This window comes from Neltuma alba, unplaced genomic scaffold (genome assembly GCF_004799145.2).
Source record: "Neltuma alba isolate B1F8T4 unplaced genomic scaffold, ASM479914v2 tig00012167_pilon, whole genome shotgun sequence".
Taxonomy (NCBI): domain Eukaryota; kingdom Viridiplantae; phylum Streptophyta; class Magnoliopsida; order Fabales; family Fabaceae; genus Neltuma; species Neltuma alba.
Genome location: NW_021636714.1, coordinates 522,715 through 537,121, shown reverse-complemented (window position 1 = coordinate 537,121; position 14,407 = coordinate 522,715). Strand labels below are relative to the sequence as shown.

The following is a 14,407-nucleotide window of genomic DNA, read 5'->3' as shown; positions in this document are numbered from 1 at the left end:
AGTCAAGACAGCACCGATCAGAGCATTACTATAGGAAGTATAGGTAGTATCAACTATAGCAACTTTAGCAATAGCTGGAATTCCCTTTCTCCCATAGAATGTAAGAATAAGGCATATAGTACCTATATGGAGATGGATATAACCTTGAGCTATCCATTCATTAACAAAGGTTAAGGTATATCAACAGTGACATATTGTTCAGAGGAAGAAACAAGAAGACCACAATTTTCTAAACATTAGGATTTTGTCATGTAATGACACCGAGCCTCTATATAAACCACACTCTGCAATCAGTTAGGGGCAGAAAAAGTTGGATCAACTTCCTTGTATAATACTAGTGTGCTTTTTTCATGAGTTCTCTCTAAATTTCTTTCTTCTTCTGAAAGCCTCACTTATAATGTATTTCTTCTGTCACCAGAGATTCTAAGTATACTCTGTACTAGCCTCTTTAAAAAAGGATCTTGTGCATCAAAAAATAGAATTTGATCATAATCCGTGAAGGAGTGTTTAGTGACAATCTTTCTAGTTATCCTAGATCCGATATTCAAAGCTGAGAGTCCTAATGTGGCTCGTTGATGAGTTGAGAATGAGTGGTCTTACCTGGATTGAAGCTTTGGATATCAGACTAAGTTAGCTTGGTCCAATACAGCTAACACCCCGAGTGGATCATGATTATATTCTATTTTCTAACGCATAAGATTCTCTTAAAGAGGCAAGTGCAGAGCACACTCAGAATCTCTTGTGACAGAAGAAAGATATTGTAAGTGAGGCTTTTAGAAGAAGAGAGAAATTTAGAGAGAATTCATGAGGAAAACACACTAATATTATACAAAAAAGTTGATACAACTCCTGCTGCCTCTAACTGATGACAGAGTGGGTTTTATAAAGAGGCTTGGTGTCATTACATGACAAAATCCTATTAGTAGACATCATTATGACAAGTACGTGTCATAATGGCTTGACATTCAATAATCACAACTATTCTAATAATGACACAATTACCAACAACTCTTATAATGACAACTACTTTACTTGTTACAAGAAGACAAAATAAATTACAGGATGAACTACTAATAAAGTAAAAATAGATAACGACATAAAATAGTCTTCTAGCGGATCCCCTTTTTCTTCGAATTGACACAGAAGATTCATCATAAAACAGTTCCTTTTTTCGGTCAACGTAAAACAGTTTAATTTTGTCACTAGAGCAGAAGGACGGATAGACTTGAGCATTTGAGTGCCACCGTGAACTGAACGAGCAAGCTTATGAGCCTGTTTGGGATCGCGTTGCACGATACCAAATGCTCATTTGAAAGCTCAAACGAACTTCTGCCTAAATTTTATTGTTTGGGATCACAGTGGAGCAAATGGGCTTCTCATGAAAAAGTCAGATTGAATGAGAAGCTCAAAATTGTTGCTTCTCACTTCTCAGCCGTGGAGAGAGAAAAATAAAGATGAAAAAAGAAAAGGGTATTTAAATGGTCCCACTTAATTCAATAATTTTATGTTTATAAAAACATTATATGAAAAAAAAAAACAAATAAGATTTAATTTGGAGAGTTTACTTTTAATAATTTTATTTTTCTTACATCTTTTAAAATAGTTACATTATATATATAATATTATATATATATTATTTAATAAAATTCATGTCCTTTTAAGTCATTTTACATCCAAACTTACTTTTACATTTATTATCCAAACAAGTTTCAGCTTCTCAAACTAACTTTTTTTCAAAATCCAATCCAAACATAAATCACATTACCCTATCTGACTTTTATCCAATCTAATTTCTGTAAAAGTCAGATTGAAAAAAAAGTTACTTCTCCACCGCTAATCCAAACACACTCTGTTCTTCTAAACAAAAAATGGGGTTATGTCTGTTTTAAAACTTTTTAAAATAACAACGATAAAAAAGTATTTTATCAATGTGAAAAATACCAAAAAAATATCTCTTGAAATTTAAAATTATAAATCAGCCTTGCACTTGAATAACAATTAACTATATTTAAAAAGTAAATAATAACACATTTTCACATGATAATTAATGATCTGAGACTTGGAAATTTTAAAAATATTTTTTGAGAATTTTCCCTGAATTCAAACTAGATTATTAATTTATCATTTACCAATATAACTAAATTAGCATGTACTATCATTTCTAACAAAAATAAAAATTAAGAAAATATAACTCTGAAGTAAACTTAATCATACAGCTTCCATGCCTACACCTGTTTTTGATTTGGCTCTTGTACGGATAATATTCTACAGTATTCGCCCCCCCTTCGGCGCACATCAACAAGAAAAACGTGCCGCAAACCCTATGTCAACACTGTTTCTTTTCAAGCCTATTTAACATATTTTGACTGAAATTTTCATACATCAAAACTGCTGCAGGAGAACAATCGTAGGTTTAATCTTTCAATTGGATCCCTCGGAAGAAAGTTTATACGATCCTGGCAGACCTCATCAGGCCATGTGTTTCTAACAAAAGCACGGGATATTAAAATGATGCACAGACTTGAGGGACCAAGTTTTACGCCATGAAGGATAAAAGACAACCTACAGCAAGCTCCAGCATCCAGAATGCATTCAAAACTAACTAATAAATTTACCGTCATTCGTGACAAGACACCTATTTTCGCAGCTAGTTTACTAGCTACTCACCATCCGCACTTTTCGATTTCTTCTTTTTCTTCTTTTTTGTCTCCTTATCATTCTCATATACTTCCCCGTCATCTCTTTTTTCCTTCTTTTTCTTTTTAGTTGTTTCCTGCTGCTCATTTTCAACCCCAATAGCACCGTCCTCATCCATCTCCTGGTCCAATTTCCTCTTCTCTTTCTTTTTCTTCTTCTTTTCTGACTTGTGATCCTCCCCTGCACCACCATTTGTAGTTGCCCTGTCTCCTCCACCTTCCTCATCCTGCAGCTCCATCTCCTGACCCAATTTCTTCTTTTCTTTCTTTTTCTTCTTCTTTTCCGATTTATGATCCTCCAATGCACCGCCATTTGTAATTTCTGTGGGCTTATCCACAACCATGTCTTCACCTTCATCAGCAGAACCTTTTGACTTCTTCTTCTTACTTTTCTTGCTAGATACTTCAACAGGCACTTCTGTCTCCATCTGCGTGTCTGCAACATTAACTATATATCAGCAAAATCACACCATTGAAATTTCACTATCCAAGGAAAAACACTCATTTTAACCTCACAAGATTCTGTCAATTGCATTCTCTGATATTTTACTTCCATAAGTAACCAAATACAGTCACAATTTTTTTGAAGATGAACTGAAAAGGGAAGGGGAAGAGAAAGGGCAGGGCAATGTCTTGTCTCTTTGCATTGCTACAAACCTTTGTTTTGAGCACTCTCGATAGCAGACTTCATGACATCTATGTTTTTACGTGGGGCAACTCCCTTGTCATAAAAGTCAAGTCGCTCCTCAACTTGTTCGCGGAGTTTCTCCCCAAAAGCAGAAGTGCCACTCTCTGCATCACAGTAGAAGTGCAGAACAAAATCAGATCAAACACTGAGGGAATAGCCAAGACAGAAGAGACATCATAAGAGATAAACAATGCTAAATATTTTTTAGGCAAAATACTAACCAGAAAAGCAGTCAATGCGTGATGCAATTGAACACTTGTTTGCAAGATATCGTGCCATTCGCCCCTTATTTCTAGCAGATGCACGACCGATAAAAGATGAATGGAATATCAGGCCATATTTAGGAGTGTTTCCTCTGGTCTTCAATGCCCTGAAATATATAGGCAAAGACACTTATTAAAGAAATGAATTCCATCGGAAGAGTGAAAGATTAGAAGAAATAACAGCATCCAGGATGCAACATAAATTAGCAGTTGAAATTGAAGATCAATTCAATTGTTGTCTTCACAAAATGCATATGCTAACATGGCAGAAAAAAGAAGGACTGGGAAATTTACATCTGAATCCTTTTACTTTCAGAAGATACAGCAAGTAGCTACAACTTCCCCCCCCCCAAAAAAAAAAAAAAACAGAGAACCAGGGATTGAGTTCAAGACCTGAATAAGGCCTTCTCTGCACCAAGAATTTGAAGAGTAGAAGAGGGGCACTTAGCCAAATTTGTGAGACTACCGGCATGGGAAATCAATCGAGCACCAACAACTTCGCCAATCAAAGAGGCCAAGTTTGGTGCAATGTCGTTCATCTTAGTAACCAGATAATCATAAAGCTTCCTTCTATACTCAGATAGATCCATTACTCTCTGTGCAAATTGCTGGACATTGATCAAGTCCACTGGGGACAAATCCTGGCCTGAAGAAAATTAAAGAGAATGCAATTTTCAGAACACATTGGGACAAAGGTTACACGCAAAAGAGTCTACAACAATTCTACCCATAGATGCCTTGGCAGCTTCAACTATCTCCTTTGCCTTATCCTCATCTCCGACTATGTCCGTTAAGCCCGGGATTTTGTCTTCTGCCAACTTCGACTTATCCTCAATATATTTTGCCACCTTGGCATACAGATAGTTGTCATTTATAATCTTCACAAGTTCAGGAAAATGCCATGAGTACCATTCTCTGTGAAAAATCCACACTTTTGCTTCAGATAAAGCTTATACTCATTTTCTTAAAAATGAAAATAGAAAACAGTTCTTCAAATTGATTTTATAAAAATTTATTATATTTTCTAAGGGGAAAATCTCTAATGGTATAAAATGGTTCAATAATTCAGGAATCGACTATATTTGGAGATCAATGTTAACAATACCTGACTCTCATTGCGAAGGAATTAATATCCTTATCGAGTGTATCAAGAAGGAAAATTGCTTGAATGACCATGTTGTCAACTCGGTTGACATTAAATTTCACCTTTGCCCTGCTATAACTGTGCCCCAGACCAAGCTGTGCTTTTTCCAAATCTCCTGGCTATGAAATTAAAGAAAGTAGAAGAAAAGTAAAAATATAATAAAAAGAAGGAAATATCTGAGAAGATAAATGACCTCATTTTCACCCAAGGAAAAAAAAAACGACCTCAGGTGAAAAAACAGTGAAGAATCCCAAGAGGAAAAAAATGCTAACCTTGAGGTCCTTCATAAACCTATCAAAATGAAGTCGCACACCACGAAGCAGCTCACCCACAAACTCATTACTTTGGCAAGGAATTTTAGTTAGCTCAGCAATCTGTGAACCAATCTTAGGATCTGCTACTCCTAAGCTGAACTTCGCCTTCTTACCTTCCTTGACTTTAGGAAGATTGAGCTCCAGAAAGCTCCTCAACTCATCAGTCAATAAGCCTGATAATCAGACAGAAGTAAGAGCTAGAAATGAACACTATGAACAACAAACACGAGGATCACATTTCAATTATGTACTCAGAAGACCAATACCAACAGTCGTGAGGCAAGAACTACAAATTTAAATTTGTAATAATCACGACTAACCCTGACAAAATGGCGACATTATGTTCCTAGCTAGTAAAGTCATATATTCCAAATTTTCAGAATTATAATATGTTATTAACCTATGCTTCTGTTCAAGCTTTTAATGTCCTGGCTGCTTCTCCATACTCTAAAAAAGAGATATAGGGTGTGGAAGAGCGAAAACTCATATAGGATCTCAATTTGACAAGGATACACATTTTGACGACCTCCTAAAGTCGATGCTAATGACGCTGAGAAATCTGAAATTTTAAGTGAGCCAGATAATCCAAAGACTACATATCAAAGCTCGATGCCGAGGAAAAGCACGACACGTGAGCCATTCTGATGACAGCTATAACTGTGTGTCTTATATTCAATATTAACTTGAATCATGCGATCCTCAATTGCAAGCTCATATAAGACCTTTCAGCAGTAATATTACAGAATTAGTCATGAAGACAAAATGCACCATCATTTTATTAGCATTTGGTAACACAGAGCATTGAAGAAGAAAGAAGCGAGGTGAATAAAAACGGAATAAACTATGTAATAGCTTAAGATTTTGAAACTATAAATTTATTGTATAAAATGGAAGCTCGGAGCCTGAGGGTGACTACCTTCAGAGACAGCGTTACACTGTTTGAGGGCATCCAGTGCGGACTCAAATGGAAGAAAAGCCGCAAGCTGCACGACCTTCCCGAAGCGGTTCAAGTCCGAAACAGAGTTCCGTACCGCTTCGGTGTTCTGCCCTATTTCGTCAAGGCCATGAGCATGGAACAGAGCAAAGCCAGAAGCCGATTCATGAAGTAAATAGAGGGCCATTGAAGACCAAAGACTCAGAAATATGAGAATTAAAAGCAAGCCGCAAAGGGGTCGAGAGAGGCGAGCATCCGGGGCTCTGCTTCTAACAGGGTTTAGGGCTTTCCGCTTAGGAGGACGAAGCACTTCCGCGCGATTTTATAGCACGGCCGCGCTAAAATGCTACTGTTTGCTATCCATGACCTTGACTTTTTTTTTATGTCATTTTCATTTGTTAGTTTATATATCTACATTTTAATTTTCATATACATTAATATGTTAATGTGTTTATATAATAGCAAAGAAAATAATGTGTTTAAAAATGCTGGCAAAAAACAATGCGTTTATAAAATCTATATCCATATCATTTTAAACTCAATAAACTATCTCGGAGTAAGCAGAAAGAGCAACAAAATTAAGAACTTGTTTAGAACTTTTTTAAAACAGTTTATAAATAATTTTTTAATAGTGATTTACTGTACGAATAAAACCTGCTTATCATGAATTTCTTAAACCTTCCCAACCAGGTCTTAAGATGCTCAACGGAATGAGCAACCAGACAACGCATAAGGCGGAATGGCAATTGCAGAAATTACATGAAAAAATGTGTATGAAATTGTCGTCCAACCTCTAAAATTGATTGGTGAAATTGTGAATAGGGATGGCAATTGTTAATTTTGTTCGTGGCATTTGCAAGTTTTTAAAAATAAACTTACATGCACATCGAGAGCGTCACTTGTGAATTTTTGATGTGACAGTGGCAACCTAAAAAAAAAAGGTTCGTAGCCCCGCTATTAAAGGGTGTCTGGAAACAGTTGCAACATATATTTATAAAAGTTGATTAATATCCTTGGTAGTGAATTCATAAATTCAAGGTCTTTGACATTTGTGTTTCAATTCTATTCCATGTTCGCTATTCATCATTTTCCCGCAGGACGGATCAATTAAAAAAAAAACAAATAAACTAAGAGAGAAAATAACAGTTTTGCGCATGGAAAGCCAATTTGGTCGAAGCCTAAAATTTAGAAATAAACCCTCACTGATCAAATCATCAAAGGCCCGTGGATTTTTTTTTAATGAGAAAAAGTTTAGGTGAAGGCTTGTGGACTCTAAGAGAGCTCATGCAATGCATAATGTTCAATTTTTTAAAGGGCAAAACCCAGGAACTTTGTAATTAGAATAGGTTTTATCGGCCTCATAATTTTGCCCAATCGGCCCAAAAGTTGTTATATCTTTTCTCGTGGCCCGACAAAACTCATCCATCTTAGGGAAAAAAAAATCATGTCATGTTTACTCCGTAGTTATCAAATAATTTTCAATTTTAATTATTTTTTGTACGAAAGTTGCTTTTTCAGATATTGTGGTCCCTAACTAGGATACGAAATCACGAATCATTGATGAAAAAAATACTTATTTTATTTTCATGACTAGGTAAAAAAATAAATATCAAGAAGGAAATTTTAAAGATAACGTAATTAAATAATTAAAACTACTATTATTTTTTATTTTACTTATTTAAATACCCTATATTTTCGGTAGGTTTCTATAATCCTCCCGGATAATGCTGGCTAAAAAGACACAGCCGATGACGTCCAACTCTTTAGACCATAAAAATAAAATGTTAAAAAAGCGTACCCCACAAGGGCCTCATCGTGGTCCACGTGGTCCTGTATAGCGGATATCATGCTGACGGGAGGCAAGGCCCTGCCTGATTTTCGCCTAAAAATATATTTTTATTTCGAAAATAAAAAAAAAGTGTTTAAAAGTATTTTCATTTTAAAAAAAAAAAAACAAAAATTTAAAATTTATTCCAAAAAATATAACATTTCAATATTTATTACTGTTCATTCGGGCAAAAAATTAGAGAATAGGGGGAAGATATTGTGTTTTACAACAATAATATTATACGTTTTATTTCATAATTTCATATATTTTTTTATTCAAATAGATTTTTGCTTTTAATTTATAGAGTCAAAACTTGTTCTGATAACATCAAAACTTGTTCAACCAATGACCACTTGGACAATTAGTGCCAGTTGTTTTACCTTAGCAAAGGCTATGGATTTTATTTTTTTGGAAACGGAGCAGTGTGGGCAGTAGGATTGCCGCTTATATGGGTTAAATCATGATCGGATTTGAATTAGTCTGGTTTGTAATTTTTTAAAAGATTGGCCAATATACCGGGTATGGTAGAAAAAAAATAAAAATTATTGGTTTTTACTTTTTAAAACCATAAAAAAAAAAAAAAACAACCTCTATATATTTGGCGCCATCTCGTAGTATCCATGCACAGACAACGTTTCGCAAGACTCCCAACTCACTTCAGGTGGACTCTCTCCTACGCTGCCAACAATAAATTTCCTGAGAGGCCTCACCAGTGAGCTCATATCGGAATAAGAAAATGGCGGTATAATTCCATGTGTCTAACCCTACTTTTGGAGATTCGAGCTTTTCGGATTTCATTTGGTAGTCCTCTAACTTGATTAACCAGTGTAGAACCTTGTTTGGCAAATTAATGCGCAGCTTCCCCAAAAGCAGCTTTTGCTTCGCCCACCCTGTGGCTTGCTCCTGATCCCAGTAAACGATGGGGCGAGCTGTTTTTCCTTTTCTACACTCCCTTCTGGCTTACTCTTCTCCTCGGAATCGTCGTTCCCTTCAATCTATACGAGGTTTCCTCCTTTCAGACCTCCTTTTTTTTTTTTTTTTTAAACAAGGCATCATTCACATTGAAACGCGTTGATTATATTCATGTAAAATACTAGTTCATCCGGCTGTTGACTTTCTACTTCACTGGTATTTTACGCTCATGACCTCTGTTGTGGACACCATTATTGAAATTTGTGCTACCTGCTGTAATCTGATTTACCCAGAGAATTAATATCTCTGTTTGCTTTAATAATATTTCTTCTGGGGCCATTTTTTATGTAAAAACAATTTTAGATACATGTTTTTATGTGCATCTGATGCCGAAAAGAAAATGTTGGTAATCGCCAGCGCTTCACAGAGTTGGAGTATTTGCTTGTTGGGTTGGTTTCAGCAGTTCCTTCTTTCTTGATACCTATGCTGTTTGTTGGAAAGGTGTGTTGAGATTACCTTTTAACTAGTACTGTTGACTTTGAAATTCCATCAACAACTTATATTTAAATTCCTTGTCTCAATTCTTTTTTGTAGGCTGATAAAAGCTTGTCTTGGAAGGACCGTTATTGGGTCAAGGCAAGTGTTAGCTAGCATACATATTCGAAATATTTATGAATTCTATATGATGCTTATCTACTATCAATTGATCGATAAGAAATAATAGAGTTATACTATGAATGTTAATTTCTCCATCATTTAGCACTACCTTCTACTGTATAACTCATTTGGATTAATAATGTTTTTGGCTTTTTACTTGTGTATTCTTTCCTTCAAGAAGAACCTCACTTACAGCTCTTTACCTTAATCTTGGACCAGTTAGATGTCTTTTTTGTTTTAATTGGCTAGATTATGCTCAGCCCTAACATGTTTTATACGATGCTGGCAGGCCAATCTCTGGATAATAATCTTCAGTTATGTTGGAAATTACTTTTGCACCCATTATTTCTTTTCAGTTCTGGGTGCATCTTATACCTTCCCATCATGGAAAATGAACAACGTAAGCTAAAGGACACTAAATTAAAGTTTCTGTTATTTGAGACCATACACTCTCCTATTAATTGTTGTGCATATCTGCATTTGGTGGTGACAGGTACCTCACGCAACTTTCCTGCTCACTCATGTTTGCTTCTTATTTTATCACGTTGCATCAAACATGACACTGCGCAGATTAAGGAATTTCACTGCTGATTTGCCTGAAAAACTTAGATGGGCTGCCGAGGCTGCTTGGATCCTTGCTCTGTCATATTTTATAGCCTACCTGGAGACATTAGCTATTTCCGACGTATGTAGTAACAAACCTTTCAATTTGTTTGCTTTAGTGCCAGAAAATCCTCTAGCTAAGATTCTTAATCTCATACTTGGCATCGTAGTTGGCTTCCAATACAAACTGCTTATATATAAGATATATTGTATGCAGTTCCCCTACTATCAGTTTGTGGATCGCGATGCTATGTACAAAATTGGATCTTTGTTTTATGCCCTCTACTTTCTTGTAAGCTTCCCCATGTTCATCAGGTGAGTTTTACCCTGCCAGTTAGTTAAATATATATACGTCTCATGATATGTACAGACACAAACACATAAAATAGTATTGTGTCAGTTAAGATGTCAAGTGTGAGACTTGACGTGGAAAGTGTCGTATCAGATAGAGTTAGGTTTAATAATGCAAACACGCATATATTTATAAATGTGGAAGGGCCCATGTACAATTGATGTGAATGTGCAGGATTGATGAGAAATCTGGAAACAAATGGGACTTAACCAGAGTGGCTGTTGATGCTTTGGGTGCCGCCATGCTTGTTACGATAATACTTGATTTGTGGCGCATCTCTCTGGGACCTATTGTTCCAATCTCTGGTTCAAAGCAGTGCCCTCCGTCAGGATTGCCATGGTTTCATCTGGATGGAAATATTGAAGCATGAGGATGATTTGAACAGAACCCTTCATGTAATTATGGTTCCAGAATGCAAAACCAGTATGTGCAGAAAGAACCAGATTGGACTTGTTTCGTAGCAGTAATTGCCAATTACCTATCAAACCAAGTTTGTGTTTACAGTTGCATCAGAGGAGTGTGGTGTATGCCTGTAAATAAAATCTGTACAATAAAGTTTACTGCAAATACTTTTTTTTCCTTTTAAATTTTGAGTGTCCCTACCCCAACCATCTCTGCATTTTCGTTCCTACGCTTTTGCTTTATCTTGTTCTTGTTTTAATAGTTTGTTTGGAACCAAATTTACCCAATCATCGTGGTTTAAAGACAACAAAAGGTTAGATGAAAAAATTAGCTGCTTAAACGAGCGGAACACCGGAGTTTGCAACAAGTACCCTCGTAACAAAAAAGTGGCTTAATAGACGAAAACCCCAAGTACTGCATGTGATGGATTTTTTATTTATTTGTAATTCAAGAAGGTATCCCCAAGCTATATGGAATGGAATGAGTTTCTCACACTGATGATCACCATGATACTTATCAAATCTCAATCATTTAATTATAATATGAACGACCAAAATTTAATATTTAATGTTTTTGTTTTTTTAAATATTTTTTTAATAGATATATAATCCAAAATAAATGTAATCTTTTAACTGTAGATAAACTATGTTACATGTCAAGCCAAAAGCATGCTCATTCCCAATTTGATAGAACATGCTCATTCCCAAAACTAGTTTCAAGCATGTCAAGCCAAAAGCATTTAAAATTAAAACCTATCAGTAAGCGTACTTCGCGAATTTGTGTTCTCTGCAAATTGCAAATGATGTTGGAATTGTTTTCGTGGGACGAGGCAGCATTTGATTGAGCTGACCAGGTTCCGAGAGGGATTCCTCATTCCTCAATAAGATCGCCCCAACGTCTACACGGAGGGCCTCGCAATTTCATCTAATCGGCCTAAAAAGCATTGTTCTCAACCTGGGCCCAGCGAAATCGACCCCTTTGAGATTTGTAATATTTTTTTATTTTTTATTTTTTTGGACGAAAGTGGCTTTTTCAAAAGTTGTGGTCCCTCTGTAGGGCATGAATCATTGATTAAAAATGTTTATTTTATGTTGACGTATGATTGAGATTGACATTTCAAACATCACATAATTAAATATTTTTTATTTTATTTATTTAAATGCTGTTCTTTGTTGGAGTCTTGGAGAAGTTTCTACAGTGCTCTCGAAAAGATGGCGAAAAATACAAAGCCGCTCGGATCAACTCTTCGCCGGGGTCCGTCCAAAAAAAAAGAAAACTCTTCGCCGGGGAACCTGCACATTGAAAATCACAGGGTATACAAATCAAAGGGGTGTTTGAATATAAACCATACTATGGTTTCAGAAGTGATTTTACAGTCTACAAGGTAAATATATAGAGGAGTTTATCTCGATTTGTGAAAAAGTGCTTATGAGAAGACTTTTCAGATATCCAAACACCTCCTAAGAGCATGTTTGGTTAAGTGATGGGATCTCAAATAAACCCGTTTAAATATAAACAAGTACTTATGAAACATGTTTAGGGTGTTTAGGGTGTTTGGATAATTTTTATAAAATCCCAATAGATCATGATTTTAACCTTCTACCTAGCAACTAAATTTGCTCCAATCTACCTCTCATTCTAATGTTATTTTTTTTAAAAAAAAAAAACATACAATATGAAACTGTTTTTCTTTTAATTTTACCTAAAAGACATTTTACAAAAAATCAGATACCTGATGACATATGATTGAAACAATGCAATCAAATATTCAAGTAATATTTTGATTCGAGGAGCATCATTAAATTAAGAAAATAATGATGACCAATAATTTTTCAGCTCATTTTTATATATAAAGGAAGTATATAGGGTCTTTTATTTAATATTTACTACACATAAATTGCTAAGTGATTTTAAATAATAATAATTTTAAAATAAAAATAATATTTATTATTAAATATAATAATTATGAAAATGTAAACAACTTTATTAACTTCATGTCCTTTTTAGTAATTATTCACCCCTAAGTGATTTTAATAAATAAAAACTAAATATAATCACAAGTTTTAAAATCATTTATAAAAAAAATCCAAACAAAAATTATGATTAACTAGTGTTACTTATAATATTTATAATTATCTAAAATCATAGTTGTTCACAGCATGTGAAAAAATAAAAGGCCTCTTCCCCGTGCCCTCTATACTGTGGATATCATTTTGGGCAAACTTAGAAAATGTGGCACTATTCCCTAGGCACTGGCAAAAAAAATAATGAATTATTATCTTAATTTTAATTATATATATACTCTTTCGGTCTTTAATATATAACTCAATTATTGAGTTAATTTTAGTTTTAAATATAAGACCAATTTCTCATATTTATTAATTTTCTCTAAATTACCGATATGGATACTCCTCCAACCATAATTAAATAGAAAAAAAAGATGGGGTATTAAGAAAGATGATTATGGTATTTTAAGAAAAACATGTGACATTTTTTATAATTAACTAATTTACTTAACTTTTTTAATCTAGTCACACTAGTTAAATGGGTCTTATATTAAAAACCGGAGGATTATATATATTTCCATGTGCATAAGACTCACATGACTCAGACAAGGCGATCCTATCTCTCCCTATCTTTTTGTGATCTGCATGGAGAAATTGGCCCATCTTATCCAAAATGAAATTGACCAAGGGCATTGGCGTCCTATTACATTAAGTAAGAATGAACCCCCTATCTCTCATTTGTTTTTTTGCTGACGATCTCTTAATATTTGCAGAGGCAAGTTTAGATCAGGTAGAGACTATCAAGAGTTGCTTGCACAGATTTTGTATTGCTTCTAGTCAAAGAGTTAGCGCTAGCAAAATGAGAGTTTATTTCTCCAAAAATGTGTGCCATACTAGGGTGGAACAACTGAGTGCAAAGCTGGCGTTCACACCTACTGCAGACTTAGGCAAATACCTTGGAGTTCCAATACAGCATGAACGTGTTTCAAAAGGGATGTATCAATTTATTATTGACAAAATTAAACAAAGACTTAACAACTGGAAAATTAATAAACTCTCTCTTGCAGGAAGGGACACTCTGATTAAGTCTGTCATTACGACAATTCCCAATTACATCATGCAGACTGTGGACCTCCCCATGAGCACCTGTGACGCTATTGAAAAGAAAGCTCGAGACTTTTTGTGGGGCTCTTCAGATGAACAACGGAAAATGCATCTCATGGCATGGCAAAGAGTATGTGAAGAGAAAAAAGTAGGAGGGCTGGGTATGAGGCACATCAAACAACAAAACAAGGCCTTTCTTGTGAAACTCGGTTGGGGACTCGCGAAAGATAGGGAGTCTCTCTGGGTCAAAGTAATACAAGGAAAATATGGCTGTGGCAATGATATGATCCCAACAATTGATATTCGAAAGGCAGGGTCAAACACGTGGCAAGGAATTAAAAAGAACTGGGCTCATGTTCAAAATGGCCTACAACAGTTCCAGGATCGTCATGGCCGCGAGAATATCCGTTGGAAATGGGAAAAAAATGGTAATTTCATGATAAAGTTGGCTTATAATTCTCTCAATCCAGATCATGGAATTCCGAATACCAACTGGACGCAAAT

The 14,407-nt window shown here is 35.2% G+C and overlaps 2 protein-coding genes across 2 annotated transcripts; one reads left to right on the top strand and one right to left on the bottom strand.

The window, feature by feature from the left end:
- Nucleotides 1–2,389: 2,389 nt before the first annotated feature.
- On the bottom strand, nt 2,390–6,344 carry LOC114724116 (nucleolar protein 56). The gene is made up of 8 exons (XM_028910409.1): nt 6,022–6,344; nt 5,064–5,278; nt 4,753–4,910; nt 4,375–4,562; nt 4,041–4,293; nt 3,606–3,754; nt 3,354–3,488; nt 2,390–3,132 (listed from the first exon to the last, which is right to left on the bottom strand). Exons 1-8 carry the CDS (start codon nt 6,224–6,226, stop codon nt 2,660–2,662), a joined length of 1,776 nt encoding a protein of 591 aa, XP_028766242.1. The 5' UTR covers nt 6,227–6,344; the 3' UTR covers nt 2,390–2,659.
- A 1,971-nt stretch (nt 6,345–8,315) lies between these two features.
- On the top strand, nt 8,316–10,856 carry LOC114724057 (cycloeucalenol cycloisomerase-like). The gene is made up of 8 exons (XM_028910324.1): nt 8,316–8,319; nt 8,726–8,871; nt 9,197–9,280; nt 9,374–9,415; nt 9,726–9,836; nt 9,930–10,121; nt 10,257–10,354; nt 10,566–10,856. Exons 1-8 carry the CDS (start codon nt 8,316–8,318, stop codon nt 10,759–10,761), a joined length of 873 nt encoding a protein of 290 aa, XP_028766157.1. The 3' UTR covers nt 10,762–10,856.
- The last annotated feature ends 3,551 nt before the right edge of the window (nt 10,857–14,407 follow it).

Excerpts from the sequence above, each read along its gene's own strand:
- LOC114724057 (XM_028910324.1), top strand. Across the intron at positions 10,122-10,256 it reads AGACATTAGCTATTTCCGAC|TTCCCCTACTATCAGTTTGT; the intron begins GTATGTAGTAAC and ends TATTGTATGCAG. Across the intron at positions 10,355-10,565 it reads AGCTTCCCCATGTTCATCAG|GATTGATGAGAAATCTGGAA; the intron begins GTGAGTTTTACC and ends GTGAATGTGCAG.
- LOC114724116 (XM_028910409.1), bottom strand. The coding sequence starts at position 6,226 with ATGGCCCTCTATTTACTTCATGAATCGGCTTCTGGCTTTGCTCTGTTC. Across the intron at positions 4,563-4,752 it reads TCCTTCGCAATGAGAGTCAG|AGAATGGTACTCATGGCATT; the intron begins GTATTGTTAACA and ends GATTTTTCACAG. Across the intron at positions 4,294-4,374 it reads AGCTGCCAAGGCATCTATGG|GCCAGGATTTGTCCCCAGTG; the intron begins GTAGAATTGTTG and ends AATTTTCTTCAG.